At 39.6% G+C, this 14,942-nt stretch overlaps 1 protein-coding gene across 2 annotated transcripts in view; it reads right to left on the bottom strand.

Moving 5' to 3' along the window:
- The window catches only part of CERS6 (ceramide synthase 6), a 115,450-nt gene that overhangs the window by 4,239 nt on the left and 96,269 nt on the right, over window positions 1-14,942 (bottom strand). Inside the window, exons 9-10 of one of the 2 annotated variants that reach the window (XM_027911513.1) lie at window positions 1,731-1,887; window positions 697-720 (exon numbers count right to left, since the gene is read on the bottom strand). In XM_027911513.1, the coding sequence (XP_027767314.1) occupies window positions 697-720; window positions 1,731-1,887 (181 nt within the window). The remainder of the gene's footprint in view (window positions 1-696; window positions 721-1,730; window positions 1,888-14,942) is intronic. The other variant, XM_027911514.1, reaches the window with a different exon arrangement.

Here is a 14,942-nt window from a genome sequence, read left to right as displayed (position 1 = left end):
GTTTAGAAAACTACTAAGTACAATAGTGAGTAACAAATATATGATCAGGATTACATTACAAATTTAATGATAATAAATTCCTTTATCAACTGAGCTGTTCCAAAGGTGGATACTAGTACTACAAAACCAAAATAATACTTAAGGATGAAAATTTACTGTAAGGTATCTGTAATGTGTCATGAAAATACTTCTTATTTTACTGCAGAAATGGAAAGAACCGGGTTGAAAGTGAGGAATTTAGATCTGAAGGAAGAAGAATTCTCCGTGTATATGTCATACATATGCATCTTTAACCTAGTCACTGTGTTAATGCAAATGTAACTTTGCTCTTGTACAATCCAAATTTTCTCTGTGCAATTGTTAAAACCACAAGGTGCAGGACTTACACTCTCAGGTATGCATCCTGAATGGTGACAGAGCAGCTGCTTATGCTGATGATATACAGATGTATGTGGGTATTTTATGTAAAAAAGGTTGCAGTATAATAGCACCCAGATACTACAGATAAAAGTGGGTTTGAATGGTTTTAGGCAATGCATACCCAAGATGTAAATATGACCTTAATTTAAATATATAAATATCAACAATGGAAAAAAATACCAATCAGAAGCTACAAATTAAAAAAACCAAACCAAAACACAAAAGACTAGCATTGTCAAAATAAAGCTTTTACAAAGTAAATTAAAAGAAACTTACCTGCAAGGGGTTCCACTTCCCAGCCTTCCAGCACAGCACAAGGGAAAGGATAAAGAAGCAGAATAAGAGAGAGTAGGAAGTACTCTTTGAAGTCACTGGTGTAATTCAGACAGCTGAGGCTAATAATAGCTAAAAGCAGAGGAGACTGAAGTGTGGCTTCCCAGCAAAACACAGCCCATGAATGCACTGTCTTTCCCACAGAGCGAGGGGCAGATTCTGGGCTCTGCCCAGTGCAAGGCTGAGCTCTCCAGGACATTCCTAGGAAGCAGTTTTCTGCAGAGCAATCCCATTCATTTCAGGGGCAGTCACATGTCTAAAACATCGACTCATGGGTTCTACTCTTTAAGGGCAAAAGGGTCTGTACTTTATGTGATCTGTGAGCATTAGTTCTTCCATCTACACACAAGCACCGTGTCTGTACAGCAAGTGTAATGGGGTGAGCATTTCTGCGAGTGACATCTTCCTGTCAAATGTAACAACAGCAGCAAGACACCACATTTTATCCCAAATGGTCTTGCTGTGAGAATCCTAGAAAGAAAATCCATGGCCCTTTGCAAAAGAGGAATTGTTTATATTGTTTTGTAATTAATCAAAACAAAAAGAGGCTGTGATCTGTAACTTTCCACTAGGAAAGGCAGCAGAATTTCATTTTGCATTATTATTGCTAGCATTTCCAGCTGGGAAGTGAACATTTTGCTAACAACTATTCTGAAGAAGAAAAACAAAACTGGCAGTCCCAAGAAAGCAGTTTGCTTTTTTTTTTTTTTCTTTTAATAATCTGATTTCCGTAATGTAGTTTGGTTCAGTGTACCAGATTACAAAACAAGAAGTGTGGAAGCACATACAAATGCAATCACTATGAAGAGTATCATTAACTTATCTGACAATTGTAAGGAGTGGAAAAAAGTTTCCATGAAAGGAAAGAAGAGTTAACATAAAATGTGTTATGGATTAGAAAAAAAACAGTAACCAAAAAGTGACCTGTATGGATATTGAAAAAGTTAAAATCATGAAACAGAACCATGTTGTCTTACCTTGCCCTTTGAAATAGCTTTGTAGGCTGCCTTTATGATTAGGTAAGACCAAAAACAGTGAAGAATTTGAAGAACCATAAGAAGCACATTGAAGACCCACAAGGCAGGAAAATTGCCCAGAGCTTCATACAGTTCAAACAATGTTGTGTTTAATATCCTGGAAGAGACAGGGACAGAAAAACAATAACACTTTCCTTAAGCCAATGAATTTCAAAGAAGCCCTTTTTAAATCAAGATGCCGAATACTTTATTAGAAGGGATCCACATGTGCAAGTTGGTTCTCAAAGTAATACTGGCTTGGACTGAATCCTACAGGTTTCTCCAGAGAGAAACAACATGAGACTGTTGCTTTCAATATTTAACCTAATTTTGCAAATATTGCATATAGAAAATATAGATCCTCAGTGTACATTTCTCCACTTCATCTACAAAGCTGGCAGCTGTTGGTTGTCTCAAACAACTCCTTCCCTGATTAATTACAAAACTTACTTTATCCCATTTTTTAAAAATAAAGCTATTTCATCTCAGCTGCCTCCAGTATATGTTTGGTGCCCCCATATTAGCACAGGTAAGAGCATGTATGACAACTGTTAAACTCCTGTGCAATCCAGTGCAGTACCATGTTCTTCAAACCACATTCTCAGGCTGTGACAGTGAGCTGTAACCTCTCATGTGTTAAATGGCACAAACCTGTACCAAGAGCCAGGCAATGCTCCCTAGGTACTCCCATCTGAAGCCCTCTCTCCCAAAGCCAATCTCAAAGGATTTGTTTCAGTGTACACAACTAAGGATGTCTTTGTCCAATTGCAAATAAAGCGCTGAGTGGAACTGAAAACAGCTGAAAACTGAAAACAGTCTGAGACCGTTCAATTAAAGTGAAACTTCAGTGGCACCTGAAAAATGGCACACGTGGGGCAGGATTTACCTGGAAACATTGAAAGTCAGGTTGGACAGGGCTCTTAACAACCTGATCTACAGGAATATGTCCCTGCTCACTGCCTGGGGGTTGGACTAGATGACATGTAAAGGTCCCTTGCAACCCAAATGATTCTATGATTCTAAGAAATTCAGGCAATTCTAGACATTTGAACCAAGTTTTTGAGAATCAGCATTTCAGATGCTGTAACACGACTTCTAAAGCATTGTGAACACAGCACTAATTTTCTGCCCAAATACTCTGCCACAGCAGATGATTTCAATCTGGACCCCAGCAAACAGCCTGAGAGCAGACAGAGGAGAACAGACAAATGACATTTTTTGAAATAAATAATGATATAGTAATTGCTGTTAATAGGGGGAGAAAAATAAGGCAATATAAGGATTTGTCATCCTTTATCCATTTTTCCCGCTGGTGTAAAAATTCATTAAAATCTCCATTGGCTTTACGTTCTTTTTCTTTGTTTTAAATTAACCATCACCCGCCAGTCACTAGATGGCGCGTTTAGTCAAGACAACGCCCGCGCACCAGCGGGATGTGGCACTGAGTGCCGTGGTCCAGTCACCACGGCAGTACTGGATCAAAGGTTGGACTTGATGATCTCGGAGGTCTTTTCTAACCCGGCTAATTCTATAATTTTATGATTCTAGGGGATGGCACTGGGGTCCCACACTTCTCTCAGCGGAGAAGTTACAGATACCGGTCTCAGCTTTTTAATAAGCAATCACATTTGCCACAATCCTTTACAACAACATAAAATTAATTAAATTAGTATTAGTAAGAAGTATGTACAGACAACAAACCCAGTATACAATATTTAGTGGTAACGATTTATGTGTATAACAGCATTGATCAAAAATCAACCAGTGATTTTTAATACACTGGCCTTAATACTGTAGGGGCATTTCATAGTAAGTCTACCTTTTTATTTTTGCCTTCTTATGCTAAACTCCACATATGTTTCATAATTTATTAAGAAGTTGATGTTTTATAACCTTATTATATAGATACGTTTTTATATCTTCTGTTTATGGAGAAAACATTAGAAAAAGAAACTGTTTTTCAGTTTGCAAAGATCCCATCACATTATTGCTTCTGTCAGATAGAACACTTCAGTCTCAGCTTTGTCTAATTTGTTCTGCCAATAGTAGCCCTACATGGCACAGCAATACCCCACTTTCCTATTCAAGGAGAGGCTCTCAAGCATATCAAAACAGAACTCTAGTCAGCACTGTTTTATTTCACCAGTGCTTACTGCAGTTCTAACCATTATCTCAAATTCAAACTTGAAATCAACAACTCCTGTATACAAAGTTACCATTGTTTACACCCAAATGTCTTTAGGTCTAAAATTTATACACTCCAGAATTGTAGATGCAGTTTCTACAGGTTTCTGTTTATATTTTCATTCACTGGACCAAATTCATCTCTAGGGACTTCCACAGAAGTCAAGTCAAATAAGCAGCATTAGACATGCAGATGGTCCAGTCTTGCAGAAGTCAGGAAGAAAGCAAGGCCAAAAAGAGTGCTTCTGGTATCCAAAGCAGTTTCATGTGCAAATGAGTCATCTAGTGTGTATTAGATATGGAAAATAAGCCTTCGTTGGAAAAGCAGATCTCTTTCTAACCTGCTCATGTCTGGCAAACTAAGGACAGGACTGGAATTCTCCATTAGAGCTGCATGAATGACCTCACTAATCACTCAGCAATATTAAGAGAGGTCAGTGATCTGCTAGGTGTGCAGATAGGGCTAAGGCTATACCTAAGCACCTAGGGCTGAGCAGAAGCTGAGTGAAGAAAACAGAAAATGACAGAAAAAAATGGAGTTAAGCAAATAAACTCTCAGTATCAATCAATTATTTAATATTATAAGTCTGAAATGGGGAAAAAAATTTTAAGTTTATTAGGTAGAATACACAGAGAAATTCTACTTGTAGAGACTGAGGAAGGGGGAGAGGGAAGAAAGGCTAGACCACTTTTCATCAATTCCACTGCTAAAAATATTCAATTGAAGCATTTTAACTAACCACACAAAAACAGTGACTGGAAAAAGCAGCATGAGAATGGATTACATGAAGGAGAAAGTGCCTATACAATGTATATGCAAATATATCTTAGGTTCAAATACTCAGAAAAGCATCAGGTCTTTAAATCTGCAAATATGCTTGCTGGAATTTTTCAGAGCTGTCCAGTGGTTAAATCCCAGCTTTTCAGAATGAATGATGTAAACTTTGATTCTTGGGTATCTAACTTGAAACAGCTGGACTTGATCTCATACTGGGAAATCAAGCTGCAAGTGCTCTACCTTTCTAAAAACTTTGGTCAGCATCTCTCAGATCTTTGCAATTTGAAACTAAATGTTAGCTCTTGAAAATAAGTTCTGGACTGTAGTGGTTCTTCTGAGGCCCTGGAAGATTTTTTTTTTTTTGATAGCTGGACAAAACAACATAATGTCATGAAAGGCATTCTTCCCTCATTAAATGCATCCCAAGCAGGGTTGTGCACTTGGTTGTGGGAAGCTCTCAGTTTAGCATTTTGATTTAAGTAGTGTGTCTGATAAAGGCAAATGAAAACAAATTCATCCCTTAAGATCAAATCTACTCTTACAGAAATCTGTGGTATTTTTTCAGGAACGCTGCCACAATATCTGAGCCACTGTGTGAGGTAATCCTGTACTTACTTATTACCACTCTAATTGAACACTCAGAATAAAAGAACACATTTTCAACAACTATTAAACAATCAGCAGCAACACATCAACAGTAACACAGGTTTTTCTTCTACTGTCTAACCCTTTAGCCAGCAAAGCAGTACTTGGGAGACTCAGCAACAGATCCATTAACAGACCCAGCAACTGACTCATTAAGATTATACTCCCTCCTCTCAACTCAGTGGGTCCAAGTCCAGGCTCTTGCATAACAGTTACTAATTCTTGGCAAGTTGATCTCTTGTCTTGCACCAAGGATGAAAGGAGATGAAAGTAGAGAGAACATGGAGATGAAGGAAGAGAGATAATGAAAGAGAGGGATGGGTGTAAGAGTAAAATACTTATTTCTATTTGTCTGAGAACTGACAAAAATGTGCTGTGTTTGCTTCTGAAAGGATCCTGAGAGGAATAAAAAGAGACAAAGAAGGGGATCATGTGGAAAGAATAGACATTCTTCCACATAAGCAGGAAATTATTGATAAACTCTTCAGAATGAAGCATAACAGGATGATGGGCACTATTATCACATCAAATGAGAGCAGAAACTCTGCATCTGAAATTAGTGCTACTGCAAGTTGGCTTAACTTCTGCAGCACTGTCCAGTGACCAACATACTGTATGTGAAACACACCAAAGTCATGTTGTTACCTCAGTACAATAGTCAGAAGTCTCAAAGTATGACCAAGGACAGCACAATATCATACCAGCTGGTCTAAATAATTCAGAATGAATGTCTTTATCTCCTTTACCAAGTGCATATTAAACAACAGTATTCTATATTGCACCATAACCACCCGTACTGGGACATCTTTCAATACTGCGTTCATGAGAGAGAAAATACATAATTACATCTAGGTGGGCATTAATGACATTCAGATCCTATTTAGTGCAAGTAACCCAACAGTACTACTGCCAGCAATGCTTCAAAGTTTCTGCTTTTTTTACTTTTTCCTTAAAAAACCCAAAACCAATTGCACTTACTTCAGACCCAAAAACATACTCATTCATTCTCTCTTATACATAGTAAATAATTACGAAGACCAAAGAGCAAAGTGTCAGATGTTCTAAATTCTGGATTTAACTGTTACATTAACTTATGTGGTCCAAGAAATTTTCAAATTTCCTTACATTGTTCACTTTTTGTTAGTGATGAGCACAAGGCACTGGTACATTCTGTTGGCCACATAAAGATGCTGGGAGAATTATCTTGTTTATAAAACACCACAGACTACTGCCTTAAAAGATGCTCTAAAACTGACACGTAAGAGAAAAATATCACTGAGATTTACAGATAACTGAAGAGGCAGTAGAGTGTGAAAGCACACGTATGCACACATGTTGATCAGCCACAGCATGATAAATCAGCTACATTTCATCAGAAGTCAAGATTTATCTCTGGGATTTAGACCTTGATTGAAATCTAATAGGACTTCATATCCCAGCTGTCCTAGCAACAGACCTGACAAACAGATATTTCTGCATGAGAGACTTCAGATGAGTTACACGACTTTTTACCTGAGAAGTGTATGGAATGATACACAAAATAGTCATTAAATTGAAGAACCTTTGGTCTGTAGCACTTCATGTACTGGAGTCTTCAAGCTGCAGCACAGCTAAGTATTTAATTATAGCAAATTCAGTACATAAAGGGCTGTACTGCCAACTTCTTCATCTTCTGAGTTTCAGCTTGGCCAGCTGCTGTGTCTATATCACTGTTCTACTCTGAACAGATGCTTCTTGGTTCTTGCTGAGTGGGAGAACAAGCTTGTTTCCCTTTTCAGATCCTGCTGCCTCTTACATTTTCAGCCCCCCAGAGAAGGACTTAAGCTACTGAGCAGCACATGGCAAATACAAGAGGAGTCGCAGAGACCCACTGTGAACTGAGAAGAGTCAAAAGAACCAGTCACCCACACAGAAGCAATGAAACAGGGAAAGAAGCACTGGGAGAGACAGAGATGATCTTTCAACAGCATCTCAGTTTGATTCCTCAGGTTGTTTGTTTGGTGATGCTCATTACCCTCTTCTTTTAGACAGCTGATGCTCTGCAAAATGCAGCAACAGAAAGAATATAAACTCTTGAGTCAGTATTCAGAGCAACATTAAATCCACACACTTTAATTTTATCAGTGAGCTCAGCATCACATGGCATTCTGCTCACCCATACCAGCCCCACATTAGAGGATTTCCTGACGTGGTGACAATACAAGCTCAGCTGCTGTAGAGATGGGTGGCTCCTGTCCTAATACTAATTAGGAACAATAACTCTTTGCAGAAATCACAGCCTGACACTGAGACTGTGTTATTTTAAGCCCTGTGCAGATCAATAGGATTTCCAATTACTTATCTAAAATGATGGAGCAGGCAGGAAATTATTCATGTATGAGGTACTGTAGAAGAGACCATTCTGATCAAGCTGTCACTAGTTTCAGCTGTGGTTTTCACTCAATTAGTTCTCATCAGCAGTTACTGCCCATTAGCTGTTTCTGCAGCCACTGGTATGAATAGTAGTATTTACACTCTTGTGCATAGAAAAAACTAAGAATACAAGGTCAGAGACACCTTCCAATCCAAGCTCAAACCTCAGAAGAGTCTTTTACAGATATCAGAACATGGAGGGAATTCATATTTCGTAGAAGAATGTAATTATACTCAGCAAAATGTTGTATCAGTAATGTGTTATGGCAAAATGCTTGTGTAAAGGCCTGTGATAACAGCACACAGGCACAGAGAAACTGTGTTATGCTAACAATGACACTTCCAAATCTGAAAATCTCCAGGCACATATAAAACTTTCATATGAGCAACAGAGAACACATATCAAGATCTATTTGCCTGTTCATGTTATTCTCCAGACAGGAAATGCACTTGTTTTAAACTATAGTTTCCAATCTTTGCAAAGCAGAAATCCTTCCTCACGCCTCTTTCTGTTGACTAAAAATAAGTGCAATTGTGTTTAACTATACCCCATGGCAGACATTTCATGGGGGCAAAGATTACCCAGACTTTCTGTAAACACAGGAACAAAGCAGAGCTAGTTCAAAAGCCTACAAAGCATCATAGAACAGCTGTACTCGGTTCTTTGCCAGGCACTCAGTGACTTTTAGGTGGCTTGTTTACCACTGATAGTAGGGGTATCACACTTGGGATTCATTGGGCTAGTTTTGAGAACATGCCCACACGCCCCTAGAGTAACATAAAATTTTTTAAATCCGTAAAAATCACACACCTTAAAGAAGTGCGGTGGCACAGTGTCTGCCAAGCACTCAACTTCCAAACAGTGACTCAAGTATTATGGTCCTGTTGTGGATGGAGAGGTAAAAAGCCACCACCAAAAATCCAATCAACTTTAATTTTGCTACAAAAAGCATCATAAGAATTTTTTCCACATCTGTGAAATCAGCCTTAAGCAGTTTTCAGTTTAATCCAATTTTCTTAATAATGATCTCTACTTTCATATATTATGGGTCAAAATCTGCCATTGTACAACACTGATAAAACCAACAGAATATGCTCATTTAACATGGGTGCTGGGTTTCTCCCAAAGTGTTTAGCCACAGTGACCTCCTCCTAGCTGAACACTCATGAGATCCTAGCTGCATCATGGCTGTGGAACGGGGTGTTCAAAAGTCATTTACTATTTCAAGCTGGTAAGTTAACTTACTCCCATGCTTTTGTAGCACTATGATTTTTACATCCCACATACATCAGAAGCTCACAGTGTTCTGCTTTTATATTGACTCTGTAGCACTACAAAATATGTGCCCTGGTGCTACAGATACATCCTCTAAGAGAAAAGAAAAGGGTTTGCAAAGAGGCAGAATGTTTGCCCATGCTTGAACCATCTACATCCACCTCAACTATCAGCACTTGTATGGGCTCACTGTGGTACTACTGCATCAGCATAGCTTTTCCCTCCACAGAACGGGCAACTCTTAGAGGTGTACTTTGGAAAGTTTCCTCACATCCCTCTCTTTTAGATGAAAACCCAGTCAAACTGGAAATTCCAATGGCCAGCCTCTTTCTTTCTCCCCTCCTTCCTGCAAGTGATGCAGCTTCAGAGGAAACTTGGAGAACTTCAGCTGAGTACAAAGCAGTTTACATGGGAACCTGACTACCCTGGTGGAAGCAGCCCTCAATTCAGCCTCCAAGGTCATCCATACTCTCCAGTCACCATGCCTTGCTGAGCTGATGTAAAAATGGCTAATACGTCTGGCCACAAGAAAAACACCAATGCTGCTTCCCTTCCCCTGAGACTTCTACAATCAGCAGAATAATTCTGAGCAAAAAAAGTGCCACAGCACAGGCATTGGTCCTGTTTTCAATTAGAGCACAGGTTTTAGAAAGGACATACTTCATAATAAAAGGAGAAAAGTGAGAACACTGACTGAATAGCCTACGCTTGACAACAGAAAGCATTATTATAGCCACAGAGTACAGTCTGTAGAAACTAAAAATGAGGGTAAGAATCAGGTTTAGAAGTCTGATAAAATCCTTTTTCAAATAATTTTTTCCTATTGTGAGCACATGAAAATCTTAAAACTGAAAACACTGTGCAAATGCCACTTTTTGTTATTTACATTGCAAGCCTACAATGGTGAATGACACTTGTAACCTTTCCATTTCTTATAGCTTCCCTGTAAATAGCTAGATCAGTATTAACCTGGCACTCCAAAGATTTCAGCTTTGCATCTTGTACAACTTCAGAGACCCGAGTTCACAAATGCAGCAAACAATTTGAGGTCATAAAATAACCAGGCATTAGAAAGGACAACATCAGATAATGTTTTGTCAAAAGCAGATGGAATGACAACACTCTATATGTTCTTCTAAAGAGCTAAGACAGGAGTTGTGAGTAAACTTATGGAGACTTAGTCTATTAAACCTTATTTTTAATCCATAAATTGAAGTCTATGAGTTCTTGAAATACACTATCATTAGTTTGCCAAAACCTTTTTATTAAATGCTCTCGATAAACTGATTGATTATAAGTTGCTTGCTGAAACTACGAACAGACTGAAATATAAGCACATTAGAAAATATCTGTTAGTCCTACAGCATCCACTCAATGACAGCATGAATAACATCAGGAATCAAGTATCAAAATCATAATATTCTTTCAGTAACTGCTACCCATAAGCAACTTAAGATTGTGCTCCGGTTCAGACAATATTCTAAGCAAAATGAGCTCAAAACAGTGTCAGAAGAGATTTGTTATCTTAGTTAAAAAGTTATTTTACTGTAGAGCAATCAGAGATGTTTGGCTGTATTCATAATACTAGGCAGACTACAAAGGTTTTCAATTCAGCAGGAGTAACTAAAACCATCACAAAACACTGTGTTCATTCAGAGTCCAGGCAAGGTCTGGACAGTTGGGATTTCATCTGGCTACCCACATTCTTACCATGCCAAGTAACTGATCGGTACTCTTGCTTTAACTACTGCCTACATATTGCTTTGACATAGTAGGGTACTTTTAAGAGTAGGTTGGAGCTTTCTGTTTTACCAGTATCTTCAGAGGAATGACGCAGGGTGACTCTGCTGGGGTTCACATGCTGTCTTCCCACACAATACATATGCTCCAAGGGCCAAACAGGAGAAAATGTGTCAGGAGAGAAAACCAGTATGAAAGATGACAACTCAGCTTCCCTGCGTATTAAGAGCTGCACACTAGTCAATATCAGCTAAAGAACAACAAAGCTAAGAAAAACAGAGGTTCAGCAGATCTTTGCAGCAGCTGCTACTCTTGGGGGTTCTATGCTGCCCAATCTCAGTTAAGAGACACCTACTGACATCAAACAAGACCATACCAACTAACCAAAGTGGTTGACTATCTGTCCTCATAGTTGTTAATGTGATACAATGTCCGGGCATTGACACTGTATGAAGAGATCAAGAACAGAAAGGCATACAGACTACCTAGATGAATTAAACTAGGATTTAACCAAATTTGCCTAGATGAGACAGCATATGCAGAAAATGACCTGTGTTCTTTATAATCAGCTTAAATCAGGCTTTCATTTAAATATGTACAGTTAAAGCACTATTTTACATTTGTCGGTGCATGTATGCAATACATGCACGCTGAGACTGTGCAGGTTGCCGTTTGCCTGCCCCCTTGCCCTTTGACAGCAGTACTTGTCAGCAACACTTCCCTAAAACCCACTGTGTTCTACCTCTCATACAATACAACTCATTTTAAAAGTAATCAAAAGAGGTGAAAAACTCAATAAAACTGCATACTGGTACTAGTCAGAGAAACTTGAAAGAACTTGAATTTACCCAGCTTGGTGCTTTCATCTGGTAAACATCAGCCTAATCTTCCTGAGAGCCTTCTCATTCTCCTTTCAAACCCCAAAGTTACACTTTTACCTGCAGTTACTCTAAGCTATCTTTTAAAATGACGAACAGTTTAGTAACTTTACATCTCCTTCCACAACGACCACCTTTCTTCCACTGAAGCTTCTGGAAATACCCTGTTTCACAATCACTCCGTGAAGACAGTTTCAGATACCAAACCCTTCATAGCATTGGGAGATTTATTCAAACTGCCCTGTCAAAAAATCATGTATTCTAAAAGAATAAGGAAAATAAGTGAGTAGCCTTGAGTCTCCTGTACAGCCCAAACTTGAGGAATTTCATGGTTCTCACAACAAGAACTCTGCATTTAGCACTGAGCAAAGGAAGACTGGAAAATGCAGTGCATCACCTTCTTCACTCACATCCCCTGGGATGGAAGACACCTGTTAGTCTTCTTCACACCTCAAAAATTATTAGTAAGTATCACGACCCCATGGAGTTTCCCTTCCTGGATATTGAAAGCTAAACAAAATAAAGTAAAAAGCAATCCATTCTTTTGTCAACAGAGAAAAGACTCTATCTAGCTACAGCAAAACCAAGCATTGGAGGCCTGGGAAGAAGAATTGCAACGCTTGTTGAAATTAAAAAAAGGCTTGAGATAACTGCTTTGCCCAGCCTGATTAGACTAGCCAAGGGTTCACATAATTTATATAATTTTGTTTTGTTTGAGATTGCTTTCATTCCCCCTACATTCCTGTATCACCTGAGAAGGCGTCATGTTCCCCCTGCCTCACGGAGAGTTTTGGTTTATGTTGTAATTCGCTAGAACAGTGATTATGTGCAAGTGGGAGAATTTCACAAGCAAAATGTCTTGTCAGTGAAAATAGCAGCTTTACTCCTACATTCACTTAGCAGCAGGAGGGAGAAAGTATCCTGGGGTTTTTGAATTATTGCTGAAATGAACTCCAGATGCCTGCAGAAAGACTGCTAAATATATACCTAATTGCCAGTGTCTTTTGTCTTAGCCCTGCTGTTAAACAACCTTCAAACAACAGCATTTGATACATTCTGAATTCTTTATTAGCACCTTTATGTAAAATTAAATGGCACTTGTGCAAAGTTGGAGCACAACAGCATGCCAGTGCTTCGGAAGTGACGTCTCTTGAGGCCTGTCTTGGGTGTTCACCTTCCTGCATGGAGGAAGTTTTCTTATAAATTATGGTTTTCCTTTTATATTACATGAACACTGATTTTATACCTCTCGGCTTTCATGCTAGAAAAATTTGCATACTTATGTAATATTAATCAGGCACCAAATTCTGCTGTTTTGAATTTTCAGCAAAGGAAAGCAAAACTACGCTTCCTGGCCTGCTCCTGGCCACTCCAGTGACTCATCTCTGCTGGCATGCAAGCTAATGAGGGTGAAGATTTAGAACTGCTGTTTCATAGAGAAAAAGGATTTGGGAGAGACAAGCTCATACATCCCATGCTTCATCCCTGCTCACTCTGACTCCCACGTGCATTGCCTACAGTACAGCTGAGAACTATGAAACTGCCTCTGTATGCAGGGGCAACCAATAGGAATACATACATCAAGGCCTTAGTTTGGAAATAAAGCAATCTTAAAAATCAAAGATCAACCACACCAAACGATACATATTTTCAAATAAATAAATGCATTTTTCATTGACTAAGGGAAATGCTGGATTGGGCTGGGATAGACTTAGTTGTCTTCACAGTAGCTAGAGTACAGCGCTGTGTTCTCGATTTGTGCTGAAAACAGGGTTGATAATTCCGGGATGTTTCTGTTACTGCTGAGCAGGGCTTACACAGAGTCAAGACCTTTTCTGCTCCTCACACTGCCCCACCAGTGAGGAGGCTGGGGGTACACAAGGACTTGGGAGGGAACACAGCTGGGACAGCTGCACCCAACTGATCACAGGGATATCCCACACCATATGGTGTCATGCTCAGCATTTAAAGCCGGGAGAGGAAGGGGGGCATGTTTAGAGTGACGGTGTTTGTGTTCCAAAGTCACCATTACACATGGAGCCCTGCTATCCTGGGGATGGCAGAACACCTGCTTACCCATAGGAGGTGATGGATGAGTGCCTTGTCCGGCTTTGCTCGTGTGCACAACTTTTGCTTTACCTGTTGAACTGTTTTTATCTCAGCCCATGAGTTCTCTCACTTTTACCCTCCTGATTCTCTTCCCCACCCCACTGGGGGAAGTAAGAGAGTGGCTGCACCGGGCTTTGTAGAGTTGGGGTTAAACCAGGATGAGGGAGAGGAACGGCAGAGGATCACCAATGCACCTACTTCCCCTCTGACACTGTGACACTGGCACTGTCAGCTGCTGCATTCCCCTTAAATAAACAATCTCTCTTCCTTCACTGCCTTCAGGAATCTATGCTGATGTTTTCCATCCCACTGGCAAACCTCACCCACAGCTGTAACTCCCTGCCCTCCTTAGCCCAACATTCGTTACCAAGGAAGCTGACATCAGTAACAGAAGCCCTCTCCCTCTTCCCCAGACCTACTTGCTTCATTTTACCTGCTTTCAGCACACTGGGCCAACTTCCACAGAGGACGATTCAGACAAGGTTCAATTTAAGGTGGCACGGAAGCGCTGCTGTCACTAACATACACAGGAATGGATGGGCACATCCTGAACACCAGCACAAAATGCCACAGCAGTAAAGCAGGGCTCAAGTTTTGACACTTGCTAGATAACTTATTGCTGTGCTGGTAATCTCTTCTGGGACTCTGCCAGTCAGATAGCTTGAAGTGAGACGCTTAGAGACAGACTTCAGTTCTATGATGCCTGATTCCCACTAGACATGTCAATGTTTAATTTATAATTTGCATAGTCCTAGCAATGGTTTCCTGCACAGTGTGACACTTGGCTGCAATACTTCACAGAAATCACTCCAGACAGCATAAACCTCCTGTTTCTGAGCTGCAGCTTCAGTTATAAACAGTGTTATTTCAAACACTTCAGGTTGAAAGTGTGGACTTTGCAAAATTTGACTACCATAGTAAGAATGTAAAGGACAGAAAATCTGGACCTTGCTGATTTTCAAAAGTCTCAAAAGAAAAGAATACTGGGTAGCTCCTTCTAGTTAAATGTGTGAAAACTCTAATGACCTCTTTCAAAATCATGCACTCTGAAAAAGATTAATCTGCTCTTTGTTGATTATTCAGCAAAGCAAGCACATAGCAGTGATGTGGTAAATTTTGTGTTTGAATGACAAAAAATGTCAAATCAGTAG

This window comes from Empidonax traillii, unplaced genomic scaffold, assembly GCF_003031625.1.
Source record: "Empidonax traillii isolate 1590-97213 ecotype Southwest subspecies unplaced genomic scaffold, ASM303162v1 scaffold33:size3420811, whole genome shotgun sequence".
NCBI lineage: Eukaryota > Metazoa > Chordata > Aves > Passeriformes > Tyrannidae > Empidonax > Empidonax traillii.
The sequence above is the reverse complement of the archived record's forward strand: the minus strand, read 5'-3'. Positions and strand labels throughout refer to the sequence as shown.